This window comes from Porites lutea, chromosome 5, assembly GCF_958299795.1.
Source record: "Porites lutea chromosome 5, jaPorLute2.1, whole genome shotgun sequence".
Lineage (NCBI taxonomy): Eukaryota > Metazoa > Cnidaria > Anthozoa > Scleractinia > Poritidae > Porites > Porites lutea.
Window position 1 is genome coordinate 5718770 of NC_133205.1, and position 9357 is coordinate 5728126.

At 40.2% G+C, this 9357-nt stretch overlaps 1 protein-coding gene across 1 annotated transcript; it reads left to right on the forward strand.

The window, feature by feature from the left end:
• Nucleotides 1–627: 627 nt before the first annotated feature.
• On the forward strand, nucleotides 628–9357 carry LOC140938537 (sodium/potassium/calcium exchanger 4-like). Its single transcript, XM_073388020.1, has 7 exons — nucleotides 628–832; nucleotides 2450–2755; nucleotides 3117–3220; nucleotides 4165–4265; nucleotides 5016–5323; nucleotides 5940–6317; nucleotides 7257–9357. Exons 1-7 carry the CDS (start codon nucleotides 691–693, stop codon nucleotides 7586–7588), a joined length of 1671 nt encoding a protein of 556 aa, XP_073244121.1. The 5' UTR covers nucleotides 628–690; the 3' UTR covers nucleotides 7589–9357.

The following is a 9357-nucleotide window of genomic DNA, read 5'->3' on the forward strand; positions in this document are numbered from 1 at the left end:
CGTGACAATAAAAACCACTAGTGTTGCAGATTACAGTGTGGACGCGAGCGATTTCAAAAATATCCGGATTCGTGTGGACAGGGCCTGATACGCCAGGGTTATGAATATAGCCAGTAGACACTCGAGAAGTTACATCGCAAAGAGTGACAGAGACAAGAAGAAAGGTATAAAAACAAAAACTTCAAAAACTTGTTTTCCAGATGGCTTGCGCATTTGTGTTAAGTCCTAAAATTGTGCATAATCCATCTAATTACTGGTTTGTCTTTGAGTTTCATTTGTTTGGTTTCAGTCTGTTTACTCAAACCAATTAAACTAAATCGGTGTTTACTTTTCAGTCAGACGGGGTTTGTCTGTCACACGCCATGACTCCATTGCGTTAAAGAAAGATAGTCTCATCAATCCATAAGATAAATTGCTTCACTAAATTCTTTTATATAAGATGAGTTAGAGCTCAGCAAATTGAACGGTGTTTGTTTATGCCATTCTGTGTCGACACTTAAGAGTCACGGACGGCCGCCTTTGACAGGTTATTTAAGCTCTTTCGCTACAGGTCGTTTTATAAATAACCAATAGCTTACTACATAAATACGGTATTGTGTAACCAAACGATAAACAACTCACTTGTTTCCCAATGAAAATTCTTCTCTTCCAGTTCACTTTACATATCATGTTCCGTCGTTCATCGTAGTTATGAGACGAAGGGGAAGTTTCAAGGCACAGTTAGGATTCGGGGTTTTCGTTGCCCTGCTTTTTGCCTTTTACACTTGGAAAACTCATGATCTGACCCAGGATGTCTCAAGAAAATCTTCCTCACTTTCAGAAAAACTTTCAGGTATGTTTATCTTTTGAATTAAGAAACTGTGAAAATACTAAATACAAAACAAATTTATTGCGTTCTTACATACAACAGTAAACCGCAACACGTTATTCCTCGTTAGCTTTTCAAGTCCATCTTTGGGCAAAACGTTCCAGTGTTTTTGGATGCTGGTATGTAAAATTATGCCTGCCACCTTAAGGAGAAAAAAATCATTTTGGACCTGACACCAAATAAGTGGGATAAAGTGACATTTTCAAAAAAAATGAATAAAGTTTTGTGGAGGAAATATAACTTGGGGTCCAGGCGGGGGCGGGAACGAATTACCTGTATAACCTGCCTGGTCATAAACTAACTTCTCCTTCTTGTCGTAAGTTTCCAAAGCAACTAATCTCCAAACGGTTCTAGCATTAGCAGGAGAACCTTTTATTCCCAAAAAATCAAAAAATCACTTGACAGATGAAATTAATCTTTTGATTCATGTTCAAACATTTTAAGGTTACTGTCCTAATTGCTAGAATTACTAAAGAGAAACGTCGTTCTCCAGTTTGATTAAGAGAATTGTCATTATTTTTTAGTCATGTTTATCTCAGTCAGAGAACTTTAGCTAAAATTTAAATGGATAAAAAGATCATAATTTTGAAAATTAAAGCAAAGAAAACTAATTTATTTTCGAGCAACTGTTGCACCTGAACGTGTAAGTAACCTGCTGATTGGCTGGTTTTAAAAGTGCCGCCGCAACAGTCCAATCTACTTATCAATTTCCGGGTATAAGAGGTTGAGGTAAACCGTAGATGCATTAAATCTCAGTTGCACGCATAATTTCATAATTAGGAGAAAGATGTCTTTTGGTCAAAGACAAGGGTGCGTCTTAAGAAAACATCCGAGTTCTACCAATAGGAGAACGAACCTAGTATATACTGCTAGTTATTAGCCCAGATGCTCTACCACTGAGCCACAGGAGACTCGTGAGAGCTATTAAGATCTATTAAAGGCTACTTTATTATATATCTCAATAGCTGTTTTCTCATCGGTTAGACCCTACAGCTAATTTTGGAAATCAGCGCAACCCATAGATTAGTTAGTTATCTGCTCAGCAGATAACTTTCTAATCTGTAGGTTACGCGCGCAATGTATGACTCTATAGCAATATCAATTCAGGTTACTTGCGATGGTGTGTATGTCGTTATTTTCTTCAAAACAAAGCATAACAAAACAATTATTAGATTCGGTTTTTGTGATATCCTAAATAATCAAGGTCTCGGTAAGTGTTATCAGCCGAGCCGTAGGCCGAGGCTGATAACACTTACAGATAACGCAAGGATTTATCCAAAAATCCAAAATTTGCTGTAAAAGATCTCACAAGCTACTGATTTCTGGCCAATGCAGTAGGCCTCTTCATATACTCTTGTTCTTGAAAAGTATATATAGAGTGCACATCAACGTATGCTTGTAAGCAAGATATATGTTAGAGAAACAGTTTGAGGAAGTCTACCAAAATTATAAATTCTTGAGCGAATATTGTAAGCAGCCTACTCAGTAAAGCAAGTAGATTGTAGTTTAGGCTTGTATTAGGCATATACTGAATTTACAAATTAAAGTGACTGTTGTTTTCACCTTCTTTTCGTTTTCTAGACGGCTCTTTCACAACACGGCATCTATTTGCTCACAAGACTAAAAAAATCAAAAATTGCACTCCACCATCAATCGAAGAATTCCCTAATGATTTCTTTAATCAATATCAAAGACAGCATGGTGCTGTCATTGTGAACTTTGCAGTGGCTTTCTATATGTTCTGGGCCATAGCCATCGTATGCGATGATTACTTCGTACCGTGTCTTGAGATCATCTGTGATAAGATGGGGCTTCAATCCGATGTAGCAGGAGCTACTTTTATGGCGCTAGGAAGTTCTGCACCTGAATTATTTGCCTCTGTGATTGGTAAGTACTTGAAGTACAAGACTGTGTAAAACGGGTTCGCTTGGAAATCAAAACCAGAGTAGCTTTTCTCGCCATTCAACGGTTGCAGACAAAGTGGTGATCCAGTCAAAAACTGATCTCAGTAGCTAATCAGAGGGAGGAATTCCATAAAAATGCTTCTACAACTGACTCGATAAATGAAAAAGCCCAGTGGCTCTTCCGGCCCGATTCTATAGTAAACTTCATTTCTTGAACTGCTCCCTGTCCTTCGTGAAAATGGCGTCTACTCTGGGCCTCCGCGATCAGAGAATAACGAGTATTACTTGTTAGGAAAAAAAATAATACAAGAATTCACCTACAAATTTCCTTCCTTTTGACGCAGGTGTCTTCATCACCAAAGGTGACATAGGAGTCGGGACTATTTTGGGGTCAGCAGTATTCAACGTACTTTTCGTCATCGGTGTCTGCGGGATTGGAGCCGGGACGGTACGCTCTTTCTTATTTTTATCTAATAGAGAATGTAGAGATCTGCCCGATAAAATCTTAACCAATAGAGGACAATGTTTTTAAAGCAATTAAATACATGAACTTGGAGCTAAGTGGCGTAGATTAGTACCCTGGCAGTCTGTGACTTACGATGTCACTGTCTACCCACCAACCAACATGCTAGTTTTGCTGACCAAAAAATGTTCGTAAAAGACATTCCAGTAAAGACACGGCCAACGCAAATCGATAGTGTTCACTGATTTTTAGTCTGAACTTTGTCTTGCCTCTACATATTATCGCTCACAGAAACGCTTGCTCAGCAAATTAATGGACCTTATCTGGTTTATTGCATGGTACAGACGCAAGGAAAGTCCCTATGCTCACTTGCTTAGCTCCCGGCCAGTTCAGTTTATACTTTTCTCATCCCTAGAAACCGGGGGGAAGGGTAACTCCGGCCCTATAATGGCCTATACGAGACTGCTCCGCCCGAAAGAGGTACCTTTTTCAGGCTTCAGGTATATGGAAGGGTAGGGATTTTACTTGTTGAAGTATATGACTGTCTGTGAAAGGGCCCAAAGGGCCGAACAGATGAATTTTAGATGGCTTCATAAAGTCGGGAAAACTTTCTATTTTTGTGATTGATTCCTATTTAAATGACAATGCATTTACAGCAGTTAAAAGGGATGCAAAGTTCTAAACAAGGTATGTGAAGGGGCTACCATTTGTTAATAGAAGGTATACGAAAGGGCTACCTTTTTCGTGAAAAATGGTATATAAAAAGGTAATGGGGTTGGACCTCAGGGCGGAGCCTCCCGGTACAATAATTTGTTGAGTACCCCCCACCTCGCTCCGGGCTCTAGAAAAAGTTACGTCTGTTAAGTAACTAATTCATACATTTAATAGCGCTCAATTTCGATCCGTATATTTTAATACCTTCCTCTCAGGTTCTGTACTTGGCTTGGTGGCCTCTTGTCAGAGATAGTTTGTTTTACCTGTTTAGCCTTGTAATACTCATGCTGGTGCTCATGGATAACGTGGTAATTTGGTAAGAATGTCGTTTTTTTTTTTTTTTTGTTTTTTTTTTAATTATTACTCACTTGCCCAAAGTAAGGAAACCCGAATGCTGGAATCCGGGAAATTTTAGCTTATCAGTGAAATCCAGAATCCTGGCTTTGCAATCCAGAATACAACTCCAGGAATCCGGAATCCCGCATACAATTGGAATCCGGAATTCCAAGTTCCACTGACGAGGAATTCAGAATCCAATACCTAGAATCAGGCATTCACAGCGTGTAGTCCAGAATCCAAGACTGTACTTCGATTAGCTGACATGGGACGAACTCACAGCAAAATGGACTAATATAAAATACGCTGCGTAGCTAGCTAGGGGCGGTATTGTTTTTGGATTACCCCTGCACAAATAACGTGGCCAATTTTGCTAAAACCTCAGTAGATCTAACCGAACGATGTCAAGGAGGCAGGTAAAAGGGACCGTCACCTTATTGGTCACACTTTCTACGTCCCCACCAATCCATCTATGGCAACCGCCTTAAAAAAAAGTAAGGACAGCGACTCAGACAAGCACGAAATTTAGCCCCACAAATACGCCTGCTTAGAGTGTCCTGACAGTTCCAGAACCATTCCTTGGTCATAAATCGAAATTCTTCCGATCCCTTACTCCCAGGCATATTATGTTATTATGTTGCCGTCTTGACCATGGCCGATTCACTGCGAATTTCTTTAAATTTGAATGAATGTTTTCTATAAGATAATCCTATTTGTGCCCATTATTTAGGTCAGAAGCCACAGCCATGGTTTGCTTTTATTCCATATATCTCCTCATCATGTACTTCAATCCTCGCATAGAGGCGTGGCTTTACAAAGTAACCAAGACAAAAAGCCCCGAATACAAATCCGAGCTTCACGCCTCAAACGGCAAGGGTCAAGCTTATTCGCAACTTCCTGAAGACGAAGAGCATGAACAAGATCAGGGAAAAGATGAAGAAAAAAACGTTGAAAAAGAGACGCCTGACAAAGAAAAAGAAAGTGAGGTTAAACCGAAAGAAGACAAAGATGAATCTAAAGATGTTAAAGGATATTCTGGTAAATTTTTGTCAGCTTAGCGGTGTCAAGTATCCAAATTTGCGTTTTCTCTACCAACTACTTCTCAGTGGCGGATCCAGGGGAGGGGTCCGGGGGCCAAGTCCCCCTTATTTTTAGACTAAACTGAGACCCAAAGGGAGAGAGAGACCGCCCCCCCTTATCCCAGGGTTTGGATGACCGGGGCTCCCCCTTATCTGAAGAACTGAATACGCCACTGCTACCTACTGTCCAAACGTTACTATTTCTTGTGTCTAATGGGCAACACGTAGGACAATAGAGCTGAAAGACTGTTGACAAGTACTAAGACATTTCGCAATGCAACCTCTCCGTCGCGTCCTGCCCAGCGTAGGTGAATAAGTGGATAACCAAACATCAAGTTTTTTTGAACGAGGGAGTTGGTTCCTCTTAAGAAACTTTGATTGGGTGTATTTAACTTTTTTCAAAAACTATTTAGGAAGAAAAAGAAGGGAGGTGAGTCAAAAAAGGAGAAAAAAATAGCGCTGCAGATAATTAAAAATGACAACAAATAAGAAATATGGTGCTAAAAGATATTTATTTTCTCTTCAGATGGCTGACAGAAAAACAACGAATTGAGTAATCCTTCTTTAATTTTCAGACAGCGGTGAGCATCTCGCTCACCATCACGAATATGATCAACACAGGCCGCATGAGGTCCCGGATCTGACGCTAGGAACTCCGTGGAGCCCGCCCGAGGGGATCTGGGCACGAACCTGCTGGTTCCTTGGTCTCCCAATCAACATTTCGTTTTATTTCACCATCCCGGATGTAAAGAAAGAATCTTGTCAGAAGTACGTCTACTTTTCCTTCGTGATTTGTATCGTGTGGATCGGGGTCACTTCGTACATCCTTGTTTGGATGGTCACCATTATCGGGTACACGTTCATGATCCCCGATACAGTTATGGGTCTTTCTCTGGTGGCGTTCGGAAGCAGCGTGCCAGACTGTTTATCAAGTCTCTTCGTAGCACAGAAAGGTAAGACCAGCTTTGCTACAAGTTGACTGAAACTGCTGCACGGAATTACCTTAAGTTTTGAAATTATATTTGTATACGTCCAACCTGATAGTTAATTCCTGCTTTAAAAAAATGATCAGGGCAAATGCACCTTAAAAGTATAGAAACAGTATGGAAAGAACGTGATATGAATTGCCCAATTGTGCGAAGCGCATAATTCTGTGCAGGAACATTAGATGGAACGGCGCGCGCGCGTCCCCTTTACACAAAAACAAAATACAGCCTCAGGAAAAAAGTAATGAATCAGAATAGAAGGGAGAAAAAGAAGAGAGTTAGGAAGGAAGGGAAAACTGGATGCAAACATCCTTTATCGTGATCGTCCTCTTTCCGCAACAAAAGAAATACACTCTACAGAATTTAGAACCGGGTGAATTTAAATATTAAATATTCTAAATTTCTGTTATTTACTTTTGGAACTGAGTGAGTGCTATAAATGAGAAGAATGCTAAAGTTTAGTAGAAAGAAGAGAAGATGGGTGCCGGGATGAGACGCTAGGTATACGGGAAGAAAAGAAGAAAGAAGGAATAGATTTTTTTTGGGGGGGGGGGGGGGGCTGGGGTGGGAGGCTGAAAATGAAAAAAACAGCCGACATTTCGCGACGCCATCCGCCTGGTTTTCCCGCGAAATTTCGTCCGAGGAACGAGCGCAGAATTTTCATGTTGATGGTGACATGTCACTACCCAGATCCGCTTCTGATTGGATGAAGGAAAATTTCAACCAACGACCAATCAGAAGTACTACCCAGTTCTGGGTAGTGATACGTCATTAATGTGGAATTTCTGTGTTTGTTCTTCAGACGCTATTTCGCGGGAAAACCAGTGGTGGCGTCGCGGAATGTCGGCTTTTTTCTCAGGTTAATGAAAAAAGTGCCCGTTTGACTATCAACCGTTTTCTTTCCAGGTGACGGGGACATGGCAGTATCTCACACAGTCGGTAGCAACGTATTCGATATCCTATTGTGCCTTGGTATTCCATGGCTTGTCAAGACAACTGTATGGGACTATGACTCGGCTGTGGTAATTAACAGCCACGGACTTTTCGTGTCTTGTTTCTTCATCCTAGGCTCCATAGCCGTCACACTTCTAATAATTTACTACTACAAGTGGGTTTTAAATCCCAAAGTCGGCTGTATTTACCTTATATTTTACTTCATTTTCTTGGGAATATCCATCTACGTGGAAATGAATGCATTTGGAAAGTATAACCCTCCTATGTGTATTGTAGACGTTTGAACTATGAACGCCGGATTTTGCGACTGTTTTAGCTGGAAAAAAAAATAGCCAGATAACGACAGCTATTTTCAAATTTACCTTTTCTGCAACGTTGGGGATCATAGCTATGCGTCCCGGGATTTTCAAATCATTGTGGGGCCAGTGTAACGAAATGGAGCTCAACAAAGACAATGAAGGCGAGGAACCTAGCCGAAGGTGTATAAACAGAAATATCTACTGGGAACCTATATAGTATTGGAGCCTACAACATATCTGGTGCAACCCGCTCCTTTCATTATATTTTTTTCTGAAAAAATTGGGAAAGATACGACATATATGCTGCTCCACTTACCGGCAGGATTGAAGTGTAAGCTTCAAGATGAAAATTAGAGCGCTAGTCTCTTAGGGCCTGTTTTCAAGGAGAGAGTGTTACCCCTGTGCTAGGGTTACCCTAGCAAGCGGGTCAAAGTTAGCTCTGGTTTACAAGCACATTTCACAGGTAGGGTTACCCTATCACCCGCTTCAACCTTACCAGCTTTGCTGATATGTTTCGTCATGCGTGACATTCTTGGCAAAGTCCAAGATTTGAATTAAAACTTGAAGTTCTCTATGGAAAACACGTTAAATTCACGAAAAAACGGGAAAATATTATCATCGTATGCAGAAAATACCTTATATTGTTCAGGGCCCAGTTGTTCGAAGGCCGATTAGGGTTTAACCCGGGTTTATTTTTCTTGTGTTCAAAAGCATTTTCTCGGATAATTTTCTCTTATTTTTAGAGCTTCCAATCATCAACTTGTAGACAAAAAGAATTCAAGCTGAAACGCTTTTTAAGCTTTCAAATATGAATTCAAATCTCGCATTAACCCTGGGTTGTATTAACCCAGCTTTGAACAACTCGGCCCAGATGTTTATAATTTAGCTCAGAAATTGGATAATTCCGTTCAATTTGTCAAGATTACTGTTTACGCATATGAGGAGGAATGTTGTCCCGGGTAGGCGAGTTATCCCTTGCAGAGCGTCCACGAGCCAGGTAGGGTAACCCTCCTGCTAGGGTAACTCTAGCACTCAGGTAGGGTTACCCTAGCGCTAGGGTAATCCTACCTACCTTGTAAACACGTTTTGTAAAAAAGAAGAAATGTGCGAGTGCTAGAGTAACCCTTTTGCTGGGGTAACCCTAGCACTAGGGTTATCCTCCCTCCTTGTAAACACGGCCTTAGCTAAAAAATGTTTCTGAAAACATTAAAGTGTTTTCTTTTTTGTCACTGCATGGTGTCTCAACAAAATTAAAGGGAAATAACCAGTTTCTTAGTAGGACGAGATACCTCGTCCGAGATTATGAACGTTACATTGATCAGATTACTTTACCCATTTTCAGATTTGAAGGGTATTCAGCAGAAATCCTTTTGAAACTTAACTCTGATTTTTGTCGCACAATGAAAATGCGCAATGAAGGGTTGACACTTTTATGGTTAATCCGCCGAACTTTCAAAGTTTACAGGATGATATTAAAAAGAAAAGTATTTTTCCAAAAGATTTTCACAAAAAATAGATTAAGTACACTATAAGGAAATGTTGGTTTCCTTTTGTCCAAAAGAGATGGATATATTAGATACATTGTATCTTCAAACATGAAGAAAAAGTCTTCCAAGGATTCACTCGACACGTCTATATCGCAAAATACATCTTTGTTTCAGTCTACCTTCATTTTTCGTGGCAAACTTCAAGAACAAATCTGTAGAGGCCTTAAAACACAAACAGTTTAAAATAAAGTAATATCCTTTATTACA

Bases quoted from the DNA above. Each gene is read 5' to 3' on its own strand.
- LOC140938537 (XM_073388020.1), top strand. From the start codon at position 691: ATGAGACGAAGGGGAAGTTTCAAGGCACAGTTAGGATTCGGGGTTTTC. The intron at 833-2,449 runs GTATGTTTATCT...TTCGTTTTCTAG, and splicing joins ACTTTCAGAAAAACTTTCAG to ACGGCTCTTTCACAACACGG. The intron at 6,318-7,256 runs GTAAGACCAGCT...TTTTCTTTCCAG, and splicing joins TCTCTTCGTAGCACAGAAAG to GTGACGGGGACATGGCAGTA.